General features: G+C 35.3%; 3 protein-coding genes and 1 non-coding gene across 12 annotated transcripts; 1 reads left to right on the forward strand and 3 right to left on the reverse strand.

Annotated features, from left to right (window-relative positions):
* Positions 1–3,559: 3,559 nt before the first annotated feature.
* On the forward strand, positions 3,560–10,968 carry LOC132060280 (plant UBX domain-containing protein 10-like). The gene is made up of 5 exons (XM_059453241.1): positions 3,560–3,984; positions 5,347–5,819; positions 9,414–9,584; positions 9,682–9,885; positions 10,529–10,968. Exons 1-5 carry the CDS (start codon positions 3,690–3,692, stop codon positions 10,754–10,756), a joined length of 1,371 nt encoding a protein of 456 aa, XP_059309224.1. The 5' UTR covers positions 3,560–3,689; the 3' UTR covers positions 10,757–10,968.
* A 302-nt stretch (positions 10,969–11,270) lies between these two features.
* TRNAV-AAC (transfer RNA valine (anticodon AAC)) lies at positions 11,271–11,344 on the reverse strand. The gene has a single exon. It is a non-coding gene; the product is annotated as a tRNA-Val (tRNA).
* Positions 11,345–12,864: 1,520 nt separating this feature from the next.
* On the reverse strand, positions 12,865–15,007 carry LOC132060288 (protein yippee-like At4g27745). 6 transcript variants are annotated; one of them, XM_059453283.1, is made up of 5 exons: positions 14,935–15,007; positions 14,757–14,832; positions 14,277–14,342; positions 14,049–14,175; positions 12,865–13,293 (listed from the first exon to the last, which is right to left on the reverse strand). In XM_059453283.1, the coding sequence occupies exons 4-5, from the start codon at positions 14,139–14,141 to the stop codon at positions 13,066–13,068; spliced, it is 321 nt and encodes a 106-aa protein (XP_059309266.1). In that variant the 5' UTR covers positions 14,142–14,175; positions 14,277–14,342; positions 14,757–14,832; positions 14,935–15,007; the 3' UTR covers positions 12,865–13,065. The 6 variants fall into 6 exon arrangements, with proteins under 6 accessions (XP_059309266.1, XP_059309235.1, XP_059309251.1 ...); XM_059453252.1 differs by having other exon boundaries at positions 14,049–14,185; XM_059453268.1 differs by having other exon boundaries at positions 14,049–14,185; positions 14,277–14,832.
* Positions 15,008–18,398: 3,391 nt separating this feature from the next.
* Positions 18,399–20,693, reverse strand: LOC132060317 (uncharacterized). 4 transcript variants are annotated; one of them, XM_059453303.1, is made up of 2 exons: positions 20,005–20,693; positions 18,399–19,015 (listed from the first exon to the last, which is right to left on the reverse strand). In XM_059453303.1, the coding sequence occupies exons 1-2, from the start codon at positions 20,638–20,640 to the stop codon at positions 18,617–18,619; spliced, it is 1,035 nt and encodes a 344-aa protein (XP_059309286.1). In that variant the 5' UTR covers positions 20,641–20,693; the 3' UTR covers positions 18,399–18,616. The 4 variants fall into 4 exon arrangements, with proteins under 4 accessions (XP_059309286.1, XP_059309303.1, XP_059309312.1 ...); XM_059453320.1 differs by lacking the exon at positions 20,005–20,693 and adding an exon at positions 19,857–19,942; XM_059453329.1 differs by lacking the exon at positions 20,005–20,693 and adding an exon at positions 19,709–19,766.
* Between the last annotated feature and the right edge of the window lie 842 nt (positions 20,694–21,535).

Consider the following 21,535-nt stretch of genomic DNA (forward strand, 5'->3'; position numbering starts at 1 on the left):
TATTCATCTTGACCAAATAGTGTTATATAAATTAAACAGTTAGTACATATCATCTTGTAAAGTTTTACTGTTTGCCGCACGTCATTTTTGTGCACCATAAAGGATGGAAAGAATAGGAACCTTTCGCTCTTACTCATAAATCTCAGGTTTGAGTTTTAGAATTAGAAAAAATATCCTGATAGAGAGCGTTTTTTCCTTTTTTTTTCTTTTTTTTTTGGTTTCCCATCCGGTGTCCGATACCCGCATTGGGGGCCCACTAAATCCGAATACGTGCCAGGTAATCCCACGTTGAGGGGGTGAAGCACTCCCTAACAATGGTGATTCCATACCCAAGGGGGCTCGAACTCGAGACCTCTTGGATAAGAATGGAATAGTACCGGTAACTACACCACAACCCTTGTTGGTTAACGTTTTTCCCTTGAGTGAGCCTTGCATAGTGTGAGTTTGAATTAATCAGACTTGAAATTGTAACATTGCCGCCCCTTTGTTTCTATTTGGGGAACTTAGATGACCAACAAGTTTGCACATTTATGACTCATTTGATTGTTCTGTGAAATTCGGAGTTTATTTGGCGGAAGTATAATAGTGGCTCTTCCAGCACTTGGTAATTTGCAGATTCAACATCTTAAGTTAATATGCAGACATATTATTACTTAACATCACTTACATATTTAAAGCATTTTTCAAATACAAGTCACTTGCTGCTTTTTGATAGCCCTGCAGGAGGTGTAATGGATATATATCATCATGATCTACAAGAAATTAAAGGACTTCAATCCGACGGTCTCTAAACAATCTTTTGTTAGAACACAAACCCTACAATTAATGGGACTATCTAATTATGTCTCAAGTCTCAACATTCCATTGTAAAAGTTTTTGTAACCATTTGGGTTATAATAGTTCTTGTTTCTACCCAGTTTGTAAGTATGTTGGTTTGTTTCAATATAAGTACGTTTTATGACCCAAAAGAAAAACTATATATATGCAAATCATTTTCAAATAAATAATGAGTGCGCGTTAATATTCACTATCATAACAGTGCATTACTTAATTAGCCTATGCTCCTTTTCTGCCGAGGTATTGTCGATAGGTTAAGAATTAAAATTATTTTTATTTTCCGCGACAAAGTTCAAATAACTTTATCTATTCTGGAATAAGAATCCCAATCTTCAAGATTCACACACGTCAGTAGCAGCTATTTTACATCTTTGAATACAACTTTCAGTCTCTGCGCGTCAATCTTAAACTGTCTTTTCAGCCATTGCATGCCAAATGGTAAGATATGATACAAATACAATAGAATATGTTTTAATTGGTGGTCATATTCAAGTTGATGTTCACCAAACAAAAGTCACTATTTTATTTTTTGTCGCATAAAAATATCATACTGGGCTCCGTTTAACGCTAAAGTAATCTTGTAATAGTTTACGCTGGAATTAATATCTCCAATACCTAAACCAAAAAATCCTTTAAATTAATCAGATTTATGTACTTTTCTATACTATTCAAGACAAGCCAAAAGTCTATCATAAGAATAACATAGCATAACAAAAGCTTTTCCTCCCAGAATCTTAACAAGGATAAAATAACACATATAGTCTAAGAACATGATCAACAAATGCATAAGAAAATCTCTCATAATAATACTCTTGAAAAGAATATCAAATAGGCTGCATACTCAAAATTTCATTATTAGTTCCAGTCATATTCTTTAATCGATCTGTTGTTATACGGATCATGAGAATATATGCCACTGTCTAGTAATTCCCATGTACAAATAGTATCACAATGCTTAGTATGCCTCTCAGAACTATAAACCTCAAAGCTAGCCTCTCTGTATTTTTGAGAATTAGGATATTGCTTGTACCAAACTTTGCACCAAAATAAAGTTGTGCCCCAAAAATTCGTTTTGAAGGAAAATCTGTATACGTTACCAGTTGAAATCATATGCTCTCCTAAATCATCGTCACTCGATTTGCAACGTACGTTTGCTGGTACATGCAACTCGTTTTTCAGTATTACATCAACGTCTTTGAGGAAATCGCCGTGCACACACGGTGTAAGTTGTGCGGAGAAAAACAGTACGAGACAAATGTAGAACACAGGAAATTTTCTGTTGTCCATTTTTTTGATCTTGTTCGTTAAGTTTAATGTGCAGTGTTATGAGTTTCTTTAATAGTTAATAGAAGTTTAAAGTACATAAATGCAATTGAGTTAAATTAAATGTATCAGAATTTAAGAAGTAATTTAGCGTTACTGATATTAAGAAAACCAAACCAAACCAAACAATGATCAAGGTCTCAAGAATGTGAACATTTAGTATTAAGTCTTAACAAAAAAAAGGTCATGTGATCATGTCTCTCCTTTGAGGTAAACAAATTAAATTTCATTTGTGGTCGTGAATAAGTGATTTTTCAATTTTTTCGATCTTATTTACTCATTTTAAATGAGATGATTTATAGCCACACAATTGCTTATAACTAATTTTACATCACAAGTATAAACACCTTCTTTCTTTTTAAATTCTGTTCATAATCAAACACATATCATATAATGTGAGCATAGTCAAACACCATCATACATACTGAGACGGATGAAGTACATGTCATCAGCTCATTAAGTCATGATAAATTAATATGACTAAGTGTAAAAATATTGTTCGGTAAGTTTTTAGGAAGATTTAAAATCATAACGACGTGGTATTAGCATGGTTGGACTTGGCCTCTTATCTTTGCCGCCCGAGTCGCTGATGGAGGGCGAAAACGACATTACATTATTCTCGGTTATCTTCTGTTATGTCTGAAAAACATGGCAATGGCAAATTTGTTAAAATCAACAACCATATTATCCATCTTTGTCAATTTTATATACTGGACTTTAGCCATATCACAACAACAATTTCTCTTTGTCATTTCATCCAACATGTACGAAATCGATTATTTAAGGCAAATCGGGTAATTTTAATCGATATATGGAAGAACCAATCTAACTGAAGGCATTTGTGTTCATTAGCCCGATAAATATGACGAGGGACAAAGTCATCTGCACCCTCCATCCCCAAATAAGATAATCTTAAAAAAAGTCACGCTCATTAAAAAAGCCAATAAATAAAATATGGAGTTTATTTATTAGAATTCAGCAATATTAAAGACTAAGGGGTCATTTGATATACGGCATAAGGTGGATATCTCAACATTAACTTTGAGATTAATTTTGTACCATATTTGATAGAAGGTATAAAATTATTGCAGGATAAATTTATACTTTTTACCAAATAAAATATAAAATGAAGCTCATAGTTAAAGATGAAATATCCCACCATATCCCATTAACCTTGAAATTTTTTTATCCACCTTTTAGATGGGATAAATTAGTCTTAGAATTATAATACCGGAATAATTTTGTCGGTCTGTGAAACGACCACTAAGGGCATACTTCCTAAGTGACACTTTTTAAGTATTCTGAGACGCAGAGTATAATAAATGAAGTAGAGGGGTAATTTTGACCTTTTCCATAAAATAAAATCAAACAATCATATCCATCTTTCTCAATTTCATACATTTCACTCTCACCCATACCTCTACAACAAATTTCTCTCTGTCATTTCATCAAACACCTAGCAGTCAAAACCCTAAACTTGTTCAAATCATAGCAAATATAGAGCGAATTTCGAATATTCAAAATCAGAAATGGGAGATGTAGCTGATAAAGTAGCTTATTTTCAATCAATCACTGGTCTTGATGATTCCGATTTATGTACAGAGATTCTCTCCGCACATAATTGGGATCTCGAATTAGCCATCTCTAATTTCACATCCAATACTACTAGTAGCAGTTCTAGGAGCACGAATCCCGAGGAAGTAGAAACAACTGGACTTGTTGTTGTTGGTGGTGGTGGTGGTGGGCCGCTGCCACGTGGACTCGCTTGGAGGATTGTTACGTTGCCCTTTTCTATTATTTCCGGTAGTCTAGGCTTAATTTCAGGTTCGTCCGTTTTTTTGGTAATTTTTCAAATATATACAGTCAAAACGGCACAAAGATACTCTTAACATGATCTGATATTATCTGCTTTGGGCTAAGCCTGCACGGTTTTTCCCAAAAGGCCTCACATGATTAAGAGTATTCAATTCCAACTCCTTATAAGTAGCTTCGTTTTCTTTTTAGCTACTAATGTGGTACTTTGTTCGCACACTCAACATCTTAGCCGTTATAGAGAATTGTTGTTATACACTTATAACAACATTGATATTTAAATAATATTTTGTTAGTTATAGGCAAAAAAGATGCATAAAATCTAATTTTTCATTTTCAAAATCTCTACATTGGTAATCATAGATATTCTATTTTTATAAAGATGGTTAATTATTATATTATCAAAAAAAGAAGATAGCTGTTATATGGGGGTAATTTTACAAAGAGCGTACTGTTATAAAGTTGATTGTTGCTGTTATAGGTGAAATGTTGTTATAGAGAAGTAAAATATAACATAAAAAATCGGTTCCGAAAAACCTTGGCTGTTATAGAGAGGTGTTGTTATATGCGGATGCCGTTATAGATAGGTCTGACTGTACTGCCCAACATAAAATATTGCACTACATAGCTCAATATACAGTATTATACCCGTGGGAAAGCATTATACATGATGTATCAACCTTGTATAAAAGATGTTTATACACAAATATGAGCTAAATCGGGTAACAAACTCAAAGTATGAGCTACGTGACATAGAGCGTAATTTTCCCTTCTTTTTTTTTTTTGAAGCAAATCCACTAGGCGAGGTGCCTAGGGCTAAGTTTTTTAATTTAGGAAAATTATGGTCTATGTCTATTTTTGAAAATATTTATGCCACGTAGCCTATATTTTGAGTTTGTTACTCAGTTTAGCCCATATTTGTGTATAAACTCCTTTTATGCACTTTTATACAAGGTTGATACATTATGTATAATGCTTTCCCCCAGGTATAATTTTGTATAATATTGTATAGGAAATTTTCAAAAATTATACAAACCAACATAAAATATTACTCCACATAGCCATATTTTCAGTTTATACAATATTATACAACATTATACCTGGGGAAAGTATTATACATAATGTATGATAGTGTATAAAAGGTGTTTATACACAAATATAGGCTAAAGCGTGTAAATATTTTCTCCGAGTAGACATAGAGCGTTATTTCCCTATTGTATATTGGGCTATCTGGCGTAATAATTTATATTGGGCTGTATATTTTTGAAAATTTTCCTTTATTTATTTATATAGTAAAAGCGAAACTCAAAGGAAAAAGTACAAGCAAGGGGGGCTAGACCTTACCTTACTAATCCTAAGGCGTAAAAATTTCAGGTGTGGTTGGATTTGGAATGTGGGCGGCTGGTGGTGTTCTATCGTATGGGTTAGGCATGATTGGGCTAAATTCGGGACGTAATGGCGAGTCGTCGACACGATTGGTGTCGGTATCCGCAGCGGTATCAGAGGCTATGGATTTTGTTGCGTGTTTCGAGAGGGATTTTGGTAGTACAAGGCCGAATTTTGTTGCTGAAGCTTTTATGGACGCATTGCAGAGGTCTAGGAATGAGTATAAGCTACTGTTTGTTTATTTGCATTCGGCTGATCATCCGGATACCCCTGTGTTTTGTGAGAGGACTCTTTGTAATGAGGATTTGGTGGCGTTTATTAATGAGAATTTTGTTTCTTGGGGTGGGAGTATTAGAGCTAGTGAGGGTTTTAAGATGAGTAATAGCTTGAAGGCGTCAAGGTTTCCCTTTTGTGCTGTTGTAATGGCTGCAACGAACCAGAGGATTGCTCTGCTACAGCAGGTATCACAATTTATTACAATTAGTACTATTTAGCCATGGACGTTTCTGCCAAATTAGCTAATTTGATACTCCAGTTTACTATTGTTGTCATGTTTACTGCAAATTGCTAGTCTAGCACATGATGGATTGGACGTTCATTGTGGAAATAATGTCTAGAATCGTGTGTGTTTGCCTATCTTTCCGTTAATATAGTTAATGCGAAACTTTGCTCAAGGCTAAGGCAAATGGGAAGAAATCACTTTAACTTTTTTACCTTGTTGGGATTGATCGTTAGTTTCCCATGCTTCTCATTCTAGCTCTGTTGACCACAAGACCACACCATTGGATGGGTAAACGGTTTGTATATTATCAATTGTGATCCTAGAGATATCTGATTGAAGTGCACACGATATTAAATTAAGGAAGAAAAGTTTGACTATTGTGGAAAATTATGATTTTTTTATTGAAAGGTGGAATGCTATATATCACTAACTTGAAAGACATTGGCACAAGCTTGTTCCCTGAACTTGGTGGGGAAGGAAATACTCAGACCTTCCAACCTCAACAAGCTCTATCTAACTTGTTTGCCCCTTTATATAATTTTTTACTTTATGGACTACCAACATTTGTTGCTCCAGGATGTTTGCAATGCGTGCCAAAATTTGATAGAGGATGGCTGACATGTTTGATTGAATTTGAGAACTTAGCTTCTTATGACATAATTTGATTGAGGAAAATATCGTTACAACATCGCACAATTGGTCTACTCCCCTCAGGGGCTCAGCTTAAATGGGGAGTTCTCCATTAGCAGTTTGATTTGCTAACATGTGTTCTCTATAACCAAAGCAGCATAACAATCTATGACATGTGGCTTAGCATAATGGTTTATAATAGCATAGGCAAAAGCACTAAGTGATTTCTTCCCAATCTGTCAAAGCTTTGGTGGACAGAGTTAAACCCGTTCCTGGGCTAGTGGAAGGTAGCAGGTATTCCGCGAAATTAGGCAAGGTGCATGCAGCTGGCCCTGATACCACGGTTATAAAAAAATTATTTTTCTACAAACATGGCATGTCATCTGTCTCCTCACTCATCTAGAAAGAACCGCTAACCAAACGAACAGAGGAAAATGAGAGAATTTTTGGTCTTGAACTAATTGTAGTTTCAAGATGATAAATTAGGATTATGTGATATTACTGCAGCTGCTTATCTAACTACAACAAAGTTGATATGCTATTATTTTATCATATCATTATAATTGTATCTAGAAGTGAAATGTGAAATTCGTGTACTCCTTAGGGAGTTCTCAGAGTACATCTGATTGTTGAATGCTTAAGTGAGATTATTTTAGTGATTTTAACTTGAAGAAGGCCTATGGTTGTTAGTTTTAACAAAAAATTGCATGGTTATTGTCATTTTCCCTCATTTTTTTTTCTTTTGAAATTGCAATCTTTGATGAAATAGAGGGAACATGGTTTATCCCTTTCATACTCCTCACCTTTTTCCTACCCAAGAAGTTGACTGTCTATATGTCAATGTGACTTCCGGTGAATGTATGTATCAAGATAGTTATTTATCTTGTTTTTATTGAAGTGGGCTCTAATCACGAAATTACCTTCATTTTGAATGAACAATCTTGTACTCTTTTGGTTAAGTATGCTCAATGACTTGAAATTATTTGGTACTTGTATCAAAATAAGTTGCATAAACCTAAACAACCTCCTATCAAAGTAATAGAAGAGTAAAGGTGGAAATCAAGAGTCAATAATGTTCATGCAAAGGGTCTGATAAGTAATTTTACAGAACACATGGCTGTACAAAGGAATTAGATTAAGGGGAGAAAAAGAACACAACCATTTGTTCACAGTGAATTTGAAAACATGCCTTGTTTTTTGATGTTACATATTTTCTCGGAATGACTAAGTGTGGACTTATTGTTTGAAGTGGGATGATTAACTCGGTAAATAACATTGTCTAAATAACATTGTCCTACACCTTTCTTTTGTGCCTTTTGCCTTCTTTATCCGCAAACTTAACTCTGCAGTTTGTTTACTTTTTTCTCATGTAATATTGTCATTAAAGGTCAACTGATTCTGATATACATTATGCTTTTTATAATGAATGAGCAATGTTAAGAAAAACATCATAAACTTGTTATAAAATATATTCTCGGTTTATTGTTTTAGGGTATTACGACTAAGTTGATAAAAATGTCCAGTATGCAAAATTTATATCTTTCAATTAATTGAAATTACTTCTTTTAGTGTCTTATCCTTCCATTTTCTTCTGCCCCAAGAGTATTCACTCTATTTGGAAAAGGTTAGTTTAACCATTGTTATGTGTCCTATAAAAGTATTGGATTCCATTACAGTTCTCCTGAATATGCTCAACAAGCATTTCAACCTTAAGGGTTCCTCTAAATATCACCATGGTCAACTCTGCATGCTTACTCTTTTGATTGAAGAGGATTGATCCCCGTTTCTCTTTCTAACATACTGTATTAAGCTCAATTGTGTAGCATTTCATCGTTTGTTGGAAAGTTATTCATGTGACATTCCCTAATTCTGAGATACTCCCTCCGTTCCATAATAAGTGGTGTTCTAGGCTTTTTATTTTGTTTTGTTTCAAAATATGTGGTGTTTCAGGATTTCAAGAAGAAATTGATGTTGTTCTTCCAAACTTACCCTTATTTATAATCAAGAATCATTAAGTAGCTTTTCTTTTTCTAGGCATTAATTAGGGCTATGTTAGTAAAAACACTCATAATTTTCTAGGAAAGGGGTGTGCATAAGCTAAAAATACCACTTATTATGGAACAGAGGGAGTATTACAACGTGGAATAAAACGCCTATGAAAAGGAAGCCCATTGCGGGCAATGATAGACAGATCAAAGATTATGCTACTGCTCTAAGATTTCTCATCGATGGGTTTTCTGGACAAGTTCATTGAGGCAAAACGTATATTCTCATGATATTAGCCGGTTTTCATTAATGCCTTTTAGCACACCTATGTTCCTTTTATCTGGAGGTTGACTATTATAATCTTATGTAAGCAAGTGTGTGCTCTAGTCTGAAATATAATTGTTCTCTCGGGACAGAAGGGCTGACTGCCCTGTTCTTTGTCAATTGGAAAGAGTTCATGATGCTAGAGAGGTGGGAGGGGATATCTTTTCTGCCTCTCCTCCAACTGTTAGTTTGAAAAAGGTAACATGGTTAGCACTTTGTAACTGTTGGGCGTTGGCTCATGTTTGTGTATCTCACTAAACTATTCCATGTCTACGTGCACATGCTTCCTGTGTTCTTTTTTTGTGTTTATTCCCCTTTTTGCCTTCTTTTCGCTAGCTATCTACAGAAAATGCTATTAGGCTTTTGGCCTGATGTGTAAAGACCAAGTGATGCTATATTTTCCACGTAAGATTATCACAAAAAAGGTAAGAGTCCCACACAATAAAGAAAAGGGCAACCTAGAGCTGTCGTACTATAATTGGTACTACTATTTTCTGAAGGAAGCACACTTGTCTCAATGACTTCTTTGTGTGTATAAAAGTAAACCTGCTTCATTGAATCTTCTATTAGCCTGATGACTTGTGTACTTATTTTGGTGAACAACGCTCTGCAGGCGGAAGGGCCAAAATCTCCTGAAGAATTGCTTACAGTACTGCAAAGAGTGATAGAGGAAAGTGCTCCTGTGCTTGTCACGGCCAGGGTTGAGGCAGAAGAAAGAAGAAACAACATACGTTTGAGGGAGGAGCAAGATGCTGCTTATCGTGCTGCACTAGAAGCTGATCAAGTAAGTAATTTTAGGTTCCAAATATGCCCTTCCCCTCTTCAAGTTACTTTCTGAAGGGAAAAAGCTTTACATTGATGAACTGTTTGCCCTTTACTAGGCTATAGAGCGCCAGCGGATAGAAGAGCAAGAGCGTCTGGAGAGGGAGGCTGCTGAAGCTGAAAGGAAAAGAAAGGAGGAAGAAGAGGCCAAGGAAAGAGCAGCACATGAAGCTGCTGAAAGAGAAGCTGCATTAGCTAAGATGCGGCAGGAGAAACTATTGTCATTGGGCCCTGAACCTGAGAAGGGTCCTGATGTTACCCAAGTAATCATCTTCCTCTTGATTCTCATATTAAAGAAGTCTTTATTACAAATTTTGGTGAACGACATGGTTTTTCTCAACTGCTCAAGCCTGATCTTTTGTCTTGATGCTCCTTTGTGGCTTACCAATATTCCGTTTCATTCTATTGATTGTTCAAGCTCCAAAGAATAGATACATGGAGCCATCGCTTGTATATTCTCGTTGATTTTAGGTCTTGAATGATTTGATTTGGGAAGATTTGAATAGGAAAGACTATAGTGCTAAGAAAAGCTGTCCAGCAAAGGGACTTACGGGGAAGAGAAAAAAGGAATCCTGGAAAGTATTTAATTGGTTTCTTAAGGTTGAGCAAAATGATTTGATTTGGGAAGATTTGAATAGGAAAGACTATAGTGCTAAGAAAAGCTGTCCAGCAAAGGGACTTACGGGGAAGAGAAAAAAGGAATCCTGGAAAGTATTTAATTGGTTTCTTAAGGTTGAGCAAAATGTACATGTCAAATGTAGATAATTTAAGGGGGAATAGAGTGCAAGATGAAAACTGCTGAATCTCAGGCGCAATGCTATTAAGTTATTTATGTGGTTCTCAGTGAACAGAAAGGTGTTCATATTGCTCTCTTGATTAATTTGTTGTTTTATGTGGATCATTCAGGTTTTGGTACGGTTTCCTACTGGAGAGCGCAAGGAGAGGAGGTTTCATTGTACTACTACATTACAGTCGTTGTACGACTATGTTGATTCTCAGGGATGCCTAGAGGTTGACAATTACAAGCTGGTATCCAACTTCCCTCGAACAGTATATGGCTCAGAGAAGCTTTCTTTGTCCCTTAAAGATGCAGGACTACATCCTCAGGCCAGCCTTTTTATCGAGTCGAGCTAATGAGAGCAAACTGCAGCTTGATGGTTTCAATTAGTAGTCTTGTTCTAGAATTTTTCCTTCCGCTATGTTTGTAACTCATCCATAGTTAGCAAATGAATTCAATAGACAAATTCTTGCCTATACTATTTACTGTTTTCTCCCAGCATAGAAATAAGCGAATGGGATAATAATTCATAGCAGATTATACAAATTGCAAAGAAGCTTGTATACCATTCAGTACTAAAGCAACCTGCATCTTTGCTGCAAGAAGGGAGAGACAACAAATGGTGTCTGCTTGTGAATTTCTTCAAAGCCTTTACTAACATGGGTTCTTTTGTGTTTCGACATTATATAGAATCAACAGACATTATATAGAATCAACAAAACAATAAACCAATTACGCAATCAGTCCTATAATCTATGCAAAAACGAGATACAAAAAGTTGGAAGAAGACAATTAGGATAAGTAGTTATATTTTAAAGATCTGAAATATCCAAACCATGCGAAAACCAAAACAACAATAATTAAAAGAAGTGGCTTCACCCGGACTCGAACCGGAGACCTTCAGTGTGTTAGACTGACGTGATAACCAACTACACCACGAAACCCTTGTTGAAATCAGTTTGCCCAAACAACTGTTATATAATCGTCCAGTGAAGTATAGAATTTCCGCTTAATAACATTGAGACCTAATGACTTCTAAATTTACATGAGCTCTTTAATGATTGAAAGAATTATCATTTTTCACTTTGTTATCTTGAACTTTTCTTTTGTTTCTCTGATTGAAAGAATGACAAAGATCAGCTCCACCAGTTCCAAGTTAAACTTGTGCCAAATCTGCATTATTAGCAATCTTCTATGCCATTACAAGGTCAGTAAACTAAAGGTGTACATCCTTTGATGCACATAGAATGTTTCTTGCTACTCGAGGGGTGGAGCTACAGTTCTACTTACGTGTTCGGTAGCATCCAACAGTTTTGGTCCAGCTTTTGTATGTGTTATAAAGTCTAGTTCATACATATGAATAATTTAATTGAAATCCGATTGCCTATTTCAGAATTCAGTACTCATAAACTCAAAATTTTGATTCCGCCTCTATTGCAACTGAATCATGTACCTATAGCCAAAGAATTTCTATTTTGTTATTAGGAAAACTATTCTTTCTGCAGTACATAGGACAATGAATTGGTTTTTGCGTACATGATGCTCTTCTGTGAGTCATTATAAGCAAATGTGTTTGCATCTGCATATTGAGGCAGCCATGCAATTCTTACTGCATTGGCAGAATCGCTATGCACTCTATAAAAAGAGGCTCGAGTTCTCTACAAAAAAAATACAAACAGAAAAGAGCCTAAAGTACGCTATGCTCTACTTCAACAAATAAGAGTTTTTGGTCTCGAGTTCGAGCCCCCTTGGGTACGGAGTCAGCCTTGTTAGGGAGTGCTTTGCCCCCCAATGTGGGACTACCCGGCACAAATCCGGATTAGTCGGGTCCCAATGCGGGTACCGGACACCGGATGGGAAACCAAAAAAAAAAAAAAACAAATGAGAGTTTTCAGTGGAACTGATTAGCCACGTGAGCTGGTTAGATGTGTGGGACAGAGGCCTCGTAGTACCTGCTAGTACGGCTATGCAATGGAAGGAACATGTGTCAAGAAAACAAATTTCAAATTAACAACGTGCAGGAAATTCATAGGGACTAAGCAACAAGTATAGATTACAGCGGTAGGCAGAAATCAAACTGTGGACAGAGCAACCACATTCACATCGTTTTCTTTCACCTTCTTCTCTATTCATAAAGAAGCAACCATGATAGCGGACAAATCAAGCTTAACATCCAAATATATTGCTTGAAGAAATCACTGAACTTGAATAACTGAAGCAAAGTAACAAACTCATACCAAACTTGAACTGCCACATATATCAGAGTATAGGTTCAGCAATTCCAGAGATACTATCAAACATGTTTCATCGTATCATAAGGACAATTCCCGAGACACTAAAGGAGATGCCTCTCCTGTTTTGCTCAAAATTGGAACAAAGACAAGATTTTACTTGAATAAAGAAGGATATTCAGTAGTGAGATATCATACGAATATTATCCAAGACGAAAAATTCAGGCACCCCATAGCAGAAACAAAGTAAGGCAAAGATTATAATTTCAAGATATTTTACAAATTATGATGTTGGAGATATATTGTTCACAAGATTGTTCAACATAACGAATCCAATCGGGCACATAAGAAATTTATACAGCAATGAGCAATGAATTGACATAACACGTACGTAGGATCCATCTACACCCTTTCACAGAATTCAGGGTGGACTACTACCAGTTTTCCTTGACGATTTTTGACTTTTCAAGTACGAATTTCCCTTCCTTGTACTTTTGCGTCTCTTCATAGGCTCGCTCATATTTCCATCCAAGAACCTCACGACAGTCGCAACAATGGACATCAGCGACTGTATGGAGACCGGTCATGAGATGCCTATCCTCTTTTGGCCCCAACTCTATGTTCATTGCATGAGAGAACAAAAATGCCCGACCATTTCTTCCCTAATGTCAAATTAGGCAAGAATATATTACTGGTAATATCTTAAGTAAACAAAAGGATAGATTTTGCAGTGAAATAGATAAAAACAGGAAATCTCAAATAGAAAAGAGCAAGATGTATTCCCCCATTGAGCTACAAACACATATATGCTCATTTCAATTGAAAGGGAGCCATTTTTCTTGTATTCAAAGTAAGATCATTGGTTTCTGCTGTTAGAGAATAATAGAAATAGGTGCAGTGTTGTCAAAGGCGCACTAAAGTGAGCTTAGCCCTGAAGCAAAGCGCAAAACATGTTGAGCGTTTCACGTCACTTTGTGGGCACTTCAGTATTGTCATAAAGGCTGTAAGGCATACTTTTCCTTGCCAATGAGTGTAATCCTGAAGAGGCAACGCTAAACAATTGATATTTCACTTTATCGTAAAAAAAATTCAATTTCTTTGTCCATGTATTTGTTATTCATGCTTATACTTATACTTTTTGCACCTTTCTTCACTAAACCCAAGCTTAAAGCCCCAATGGACCCTAGATCTTTTTGTGTGTTTCGCCTTTGATAACAAGCAGGTGTGGGCTAACTATGTGGCAATCAAATTAGATGTTATCATAAACACTAGTGGCGGTGGGCTAACTATGAAATTACTGATAACATTTTTCTATCAGGAACCTCCAAGCAAAAAACAACACACAATGATCATACATTTAATAAACTATCTACGTTCATTTAATTCAACGAAAATGAAAAAAATTCAATATTCTAACCTGAAAGGCCTTTGAAATGATGTCATCGTGAAGTGCAACTTCATTCTTACAATTGCAGCAACTATACAATCTAGGGCCAATCACCTCAGCCATTTGATGATCAAGATATGTACAGTTTTCTCAAGAGCTGTGACACCCTGAGATTGTAAGAAGCAACAGTATGTTAATCTGCCCAGCAAAATATAATTCCAACAGAAGAAAAATAGAATCTCTTGAAAAAGATTGTACCTTTATTTTCAAGAGCTAGAATTTGTTATCTACACAGTCCTCCTTTGACCAAATATCTGCTTTTATCTACAGAGAGGAAAAAATCAGTGTAATAGTGTTGATCTATGTTGCTGGGACTCTCCAAAAATATTGCCGCACCCATGTCTGATCCTCCAAAAATACACTACTTTTTGGAGGATCCAACACGCACCCGTCGACATTATTGAAGAGTCTGAGCAACGCAGGTGTTGATCATAACCATCAAAATTAAGTTTTCTTAAAAAGAAAAAACAATTAAGCCATAATCAATTAAGTGATGATTTTAGACACCAAAAAGCAAAGTGTAACTTGGGAAAACTAAGCATCAAAGAACAAATTTTTATCTAAAAAGGTGGAAAAGAAAAAGGAAACCCCACTTGAAATACTAAGTGAAGAATATGCTTGCATTCAAAGGGAAAAGGAAAATAAGTCATCTATGTAGTTAAAGAGTCAAGAGAAAACCTGATCATAGTGTCATGGCAAGCAATGACAGATTGATAATCAAGATATGCACAGTTTTCTCAAGATCTGTGACACCCTGAGATCATCACAAGCAATATGTTAATCTACCAAGCAAAAATATGATCCCAATACAACCAAATAAACCACAATAATAGAGAGTAGAGAAAAAAGATTATACCTTTTATTTTCAAGAACTACAATATGTTACCTACACAGCCTTTCTTCTTTGACCAACAACAGCCTTTCTTCTTTGACCAACAATCTGTTTCTAGCACAGAAAGAAAAACAGTGTTGACTATAACCATCAAAGTTGTTTCTTTTTAAACAAAAAGCAGTTACACCATAATCAATTAAGTGATGGTCTTAGATAACAATAACATACCAAGAAACAAAGTGAAACTTGGGAAAACTAAGCATGAAAGACCCAATTTTTATCTCTAGAGGAGGAAAAGAGCATTACTCAGTTGAGGAAAAGGAAACCCCATTTGAACATAGTAGGTGAAAAGTCAAGAAAAAAAGGTTAATACTCCTCCTGTTCCATCCTGTTCTGTCTTAAAAATAGCTTTTATTTTTATATTTCGTAAGTTGACAATTAAAGTCTCTTACGTGACAAATTTATAACATGTAAAGGATATTTTGATACTTTATACGCATTTAATTTAGAACCACAAGATTCAAAAATAACTCCGTACCTAGTCAAACTGTGGATAGAAGAAGTAAAATCATTTGGTGTAGTTAAATAGTCAATAAAGAACCTGGTTATAGTGTCATCATGGCAAAGCAATAGCAGATTGATCAGTTGTTTTTCCTTTTTTTTTTTTTTTTTTTTTTTTTTGGTAGGAGACAAGAAAAGAGAGGGGGTGGGTGGGGTGGGGTTGGGGGTTGTGTGAAGGGTGGGGTAAAGAGGTGTGTCGGAGTTTGGTGAGTTTATGAATACAGAAGACGACAAAGATATGATTGGGAGCATCAAGATACACGACAAACAGTTCAAGTCTATTCTATCCTCCTTTTTTTTTTCAGATAATGATTGTGGTGATATTTTGGTCATTATTCCTTTTTTGCTACAGCTATTTAATAAACAATTACTTTTTTATTTGTTGTTTATGAATTTTTTAGATGAAGGTGTACATTTTTTTTTTTCAAAAAAGTGTTAAATGATGATACAAAATTATAAGTTTTTAGATACCTATCCCAAAATAAGTATCACTTTAGTAAAAAAAAAAAAAATGGTCAAAAAAAAGTGTTACCTACAAGTTCAAGACAAAAATTAGCAGAAAACATCTAATATATAGAGATAATTTAGTAAACTCCACATTGTATTTATCGATTTCTTAATTAGTGTAAATTTTGCTAAAATATCAGTAAATATTAGGCTTGAAAAGGTAATTTTTAAAAGGCATTACTCTCATAATTTGAAAATACGAATAAAATTTGAATAATTAAAGAACATTTGCATAAATCAACCGTGGTTTTAACACTACTGGTTCAGCCGATAATTTTTCCCATATGATGTTATTTGTTGGTAATATAACCATTTTCTTTTCCTTTTGAGATATCTAAAATTTGTGGTAGCAGATAATGATTTATTATGTTTGACTTACCAGATCAGCCATATAAATTATTATATAATTTAGGTTTAATTTGTATATAGATATTAAAAAAATTTGTCAGTGAAGTGCTTGGAATTTCCAAAGTGTTTGACATCTGGTAAATGGTTCACGATGAGTGCATGCTTCATTGCAAACTCCTTATTTGAATGTCTTTATTTCTATAATTGTCATTTGAATACAGACATGAAAGACATAATTTATGATCAGACAACAAGTAATCTAACTAAATTCTGAAACAATCAACAAAAGATTTGCTGGGAAAATAAGCAGCAGCAATCACCCATAATATAGTCCTGTTTCTGAAGATTTTTAAAGCTTGTATAAGTAGAGCTCAAAACTATAAACTTGCGCTGATCCCAGATTGATATTGATAACCATAATGAAAATTGTTGAAATGAAAAAATAACAACAGGCTCTAGCACCTTGGTGTAATGATAAGAGCATAGCTTGTGATGTGTGTTAGACACATGCCACGCGTTTGAACCCTGTTGTAGGCAAAGACTAGATATTTTAGTGGAGGATGGAGGGACAAACTCATTATCCACAACGTTTTGGAGTATACGCCACTGGCCCTCAGTTATAGAAAAAGAGAAACAATCAGCTAAAGTCTTGCTCAGCCAGCCAGGAAAAAGTCACTACTTATGTTTCTATAGACCTTGATAACATAAGTAGCTAAAATTCTAAACTTGAGCCAATCCCATTTACTTAAACACAAAACTGTTCCAATATCAACCTCTACATGTAAGAACAAAGTTTAAGTTCTGATTTACTACAATACTTTCTTCATCATCTTTACGATCCTTTTGATCATTATCATCTTCAGACACATCAACCAAACTCATCCTGAACTTCTTCATATCCTCCATAACAGCTGTTCTGAAGTACTATACATGAGTATTTCTAAATTGTTAAGAACTGCTAAAAAGTAGCAAACTGTTATGCCAAGACTGATTGACATACGAAAATTCTCCAACAAAGAAGTAGAATTACCAACTAGCAACTAAACCAATCAAGCAAAAATCAGCTAAAAAGAAAGGGAAAAAAGCAATCAATCAAAGTCTTGCTCAGACAGAGAAAGAACTCAATTGAATAAGTAGCTCAAATTCGATACTTGAGCTACTCCCAACACCCAGAATCAAGAAAAAGCAGAAAATACTAAACCCGAAATTCTGAATTAGGCCAGCAAGCAACTAAACCAATTTCAACTACCAAAATAATCAAGGAAAAATCAGCTAAAAAAGAAGCAATCAACAAAGGTTAGCTCAAATTCAGAACTTGAGCTAGTCCCAACTCCCAATACCCAGAATAAAGAAAAAGCAGAAAATACTAAACCCAAGAAAGAAGTAGAAATAGGCAAGCTAGCAACTAAACCAATTTCAACTACTAAAACAATCAAGAAAAACCAGCTAAAAAGAAAAAGAAGCAATCAACACAGAAAAAGAAAAGGCTCTTTTGCCTAATTAGCTCAAAGTTCGAAACTTGAGCTAATCCCAAGACTCAGAATCAACAAAAAGCAAAACATAATACTTCCAAAATCTACCACGAAATCTAACAAGAAGTTCAAAGTTTATTCACTCCAGTACTTCTCTTCACCATCGTTATGATCATTATCACATTCAAACCCATGAACCATACCACGAAATCTAACAAGAAGTTCAAAGTTTATTCACTCCAGTAATTATCACATTCAAACCCATGAACCATACTCATATTGAACTTCATATCAAAGTAAGATACATGAGTATTTCTATTATGTAAGGAACTGTCAAAAAGATGCAACCTTCCATGTCGAGACTGATCAACATACTTAAAATTTTCCAACAAAGAAGTAGAATAGACTAGCTAGCAACTATACCAATTTCAACTACTAAAACAATCAAGAAGCAATCAACCAAAGTCTTGCTCAGACAAAGAAAAGGCTCAATTGCATAAGTAGCTCAAATTCAGAAAAACTTGAGCTAGTCCTAGTACTCAGAATCAAGAAAAAGCAGAAAATACTAACCCAAAATTGCAACAAAGAAGTAGAATAAGGTGAGCTAGCAACTAAACCAATTTCAACTACTAAAACAATCAAGCGAAAACCAGCTAAAAAGGAACAAAAAGAAGCAATCGACACGAGTCTTGCTCAGGACTAAAAAAGGCTCTATTGCATAAGTAGCTTAAATTCGAAACTTGAGCTATTCCAAATGCTCAGAATCAACAAAAAACAGAAAATAAATCTACCATGAAATCTAACAAAGTTCAATTTTTTTATTCACTCCAGTACTTCTCTTCACCATCTTTACAATCCTTTTCATCATCATCACCATCAACCAAACTCATCTTAAATTTCTTTACATCCTCCACAGCCGCACTTCTAAACATCCCAATATCCACAGCTCCACTAACCATATGATACCCTCTTGATTTCAACTTCTCAGGCCCATCAAACGGCATTGCAAATCCACTCAAATAAGCCCCACCATCACCCGGAACCCGTTTCAACACCCCTTTTTCAGCTACATTCATCATTTCCCTAACTTTCTTATTCCCTGGATCCCATAAATACCCTAAACTCGCACTCAAATCTAACGGTCCCATTTGAATACAATCAACACCATCAACTCCCGCTATTTCTTCAATCTTCTTAACACCATCAGCACATTCAACCTGAAACAACAACAAGAAGTTAAATCCCACAACAATGTGGCATCTGAGGAGGGTAAAGTTTACGCAGACCTTACCCCTACCTCGGGAGGTAGGGAGGCTGTTTCCGAAAGACCCCCGGCTCAAGAGAAAACATGATTGAAAAAGGTCAGATAAGGACAAGTTGTTCAAAGCAGTATGAACAATAACACTCTATGTGTATTTGGAGAGAATATTTACCCGAAATGGACCTTTTATACATTATTATACACTTTTATATAAGGTTTATACATTGTCTACAGTAAGTGTATAATGTTGTATATCGTGTGTATAAACACCGTTGAAAAAAAATGCTAGCTATGTGGATGTAAATTGAAAATATAGCTACGTGAATATAATATTTTATGCTGGATTGTATATTAAAGCGAAAAAAAAAGCCATGATAATGCAGTCTGAAAGAAAATAGCAAGATAATCAAAGTATAAAAAACAAACAGACACATAGTAGTAGGATTTAAAGGAAACTCAACCTGACACATAATAAGGAGCTCATCAGCGTAATTACTTAAATACCCTTCATTAATTCCATAACCCAAAACCCAAAACCCAAACAACAGTACTAACGAAAGCGAAAAAATCATGATAAAACAGTCTGAAAGAAAAGAGCAGTAACTAGTACGGATAAACAGATACTAGTAGTAATTAAAGGAAACTCAACCTGACACATGATTAGTAGCTCATCAGCATAATTACTTAAATACCCTTCATTAATTCCATAGCTCGAAGCCCGAAAAACAGATAAACACAGATATTCGAAGTGCAAGAAACGTGGTACAGACAGTAGTAAGAATTAAAGGAAACTCAACCTGACACATAATAAGGAGCTCATCAGCGTAATTACTTAAATACCCTTCATTAATTCCATAGCTCGAAGCCCGAAAAACAGATAAACACAGATAATCGAAGTGCAAGAAACGCGGTACAGACAGTAGTAAGAATTAAAGGAAACTCAACCTGACACATAATAAGGAGCTCATCAGCGTAATTACTTAAATACCCTTCATTAATTCCATAACCCGAAGCCCGAACAACAGTATGAGCAGATCCACGTATCCCATTAGGAGGGAAACGGCAATAAGAAACTGCTTTTCGGGCCGATTTAGGCCCGTCAATCATGGGAAACATGATCCCTTGCGGGCCGAGATCTAGTGCTTTCTTAGCCCACGTGGCAGATGATTCAGGGATTCGGATAATAGCCGGTGTACACGTGGCGGCTAATGCGTGTAGACACGGTAGCGCATCGGAGATGCCACCGTGGCCGTGTTCCATGTCGATTACGGCGTAATCGTAGCCGGAAAGTCCGGCGATTTCCGCTAGGGTTGGTGAGAAGCTTAACAGGAATATTCCGTACAGTGTTTCGCCGTTTTTCAGGCGAGTTTTTAGGGTTTGTGAGGTTTCTCCGGCGGCGGCGGCGGCGGTGGTGACGGCGGAGATGGTGAATTTGGGGGTTAGGGTTTTGAGGGATAAGGGTTTGGGGAATTGGGGGAGTGAAGGGTAAAATGAGGAATTAGAAGGGAGAATTGGGGATTTTCTGAGAGTTGGGAGTGAGGAAGAAGAAGAAGGGGGAGAAGAGAAAGAGAGAGTGGCCATAGCTTGTAATTTTTTTTTGGTGTCAAAAATGTTGGATAGATTATAGTATAGGATATAATATAGTGTAGGAGTAGTTGAGTTCAAATTGAATACTGAAGCTACTAATTAATCACCTAAAAAAAAGATAATTATGTTCATAAGAGTGGAGTGGGATCTAGTCTAGTCCGAAAAATAGAAGTGAATTACTTGTAATAGCCTGCAGATGTGAAGGAGATATAGAGACGTTTGGATGAGCTTATGGCTTCTTTTTATCATTTTGGCTTAAAAATAAATGCTTAAAAGCATTTTTTAAGTAGGCGTTTTGCCATGAAAATTAAATATTTTTCACTTTATTTGGTATTTTCGAATTAGAGTTGAAGATGGAGTTGTGTTAGGTTATAGTTTTTGCAAAGAATATTTGGTTGTTTGAATGTATTGAAAGTGGAAAAAGTGGAAAAAAAAAGTGAAAAATAAGTTTTGGTTATTTTTCAAATTTTAAATACAACTTCAAGTTATATTTGAATTTTTATGGTCAAACACCGTAAAGTAAAAAAAGTGACAAAGTATTCCCCAAAAAAGTGAATAATTCTCGTGGACAAACAGGCCCTAATTTTATCCAAACACTATAAAAGTTCTTAAAGCACCTAAAATAAGTCAATCCAGACAGGCTCATAGAAAACTCTTAAATTTTATATGTCTTACAATTTTCACTAAATAAATATAAATAAATAGATTTTAAAGCCAAAAAATTTAGAAGAGATATAGTAAAATGAATTTGATGATTTTATAAAAGTTCAAATCCTAAATCATCTTTATTAAAAGAGAAAAGACATCATTTAACCCTTGAACTTGGCAAGAAAACTCGGCCAAAGAACTAAACTTAATTGTATTTATTTACCCCCTTAACAACTTTCAT

The sequence above is a fragment of the Lycium ferocissimum genome, chromosome 1 (genome assembly GCF_029784015.1).
Source record: "Lycium ferocissimum isolate CSIRO_LF1 chromosome 1, AGI_CSIRO_Lferr_CH_V1, whole genome shotgun sequence".
NCBI classification, from domain to species: domain Eukaryota; kingdom Viridiplantae; phylum Streptophyta; class Magnoliopsida; order Solanales; family Solanaceae; genus Lycium; species Lycium ferocissimum.

Coding starts and splice junctions, on each gene's coding strand:
- LOC132060280 (XM_059453241.1), top strand. CDS start 3,690: ATGGGAGATGTAGCTGATAAAGTAGCTTATTTTCAATCAATCACTGGT. Junction 5,820..9,413: donor GGATTGCTCTGCTACAGCAG/GTATCACAATTT, acceptor AACGCTCTGCAG/GCGGAAGGGCCAAAATCTCC. Junction 9,886..10,528: donor AGGGTCCTGATGTTACCCAA/GTAATCATCTTC, acceptor TGGATCATTCAG/GTTTTGGTACGGTTTCCTAC.
- LOC132060288 (XM_059453283.1), bottom strand. CDS start 14,141: ATGGCTGAGGTGATTGGCCCTAGATTGTATAGTTGCTGCAATTGTAAG. Junction 13,294..14,048: donor TCATTTCAAAGGCCTTTCAG/GTTAGAATATTG, acceptor ATTTGACATTAG/GGAAGAAATGGTCGGGCATT.
- LOC132060317 (XM_059453303.1), bottom strand. CDS start 20,640: ATGGCCACTCTCTCTTTCTCTTCTCCCCCTTCTTCTTCTTCCTCACTC. Junction 19,016..20,004: donor AGCTCCTTATTATGTGTCAG/GTTGAGTTTCCT, acceptor TTGTTGTTTCAG/GTTGAATGTGCTGATGGTGT.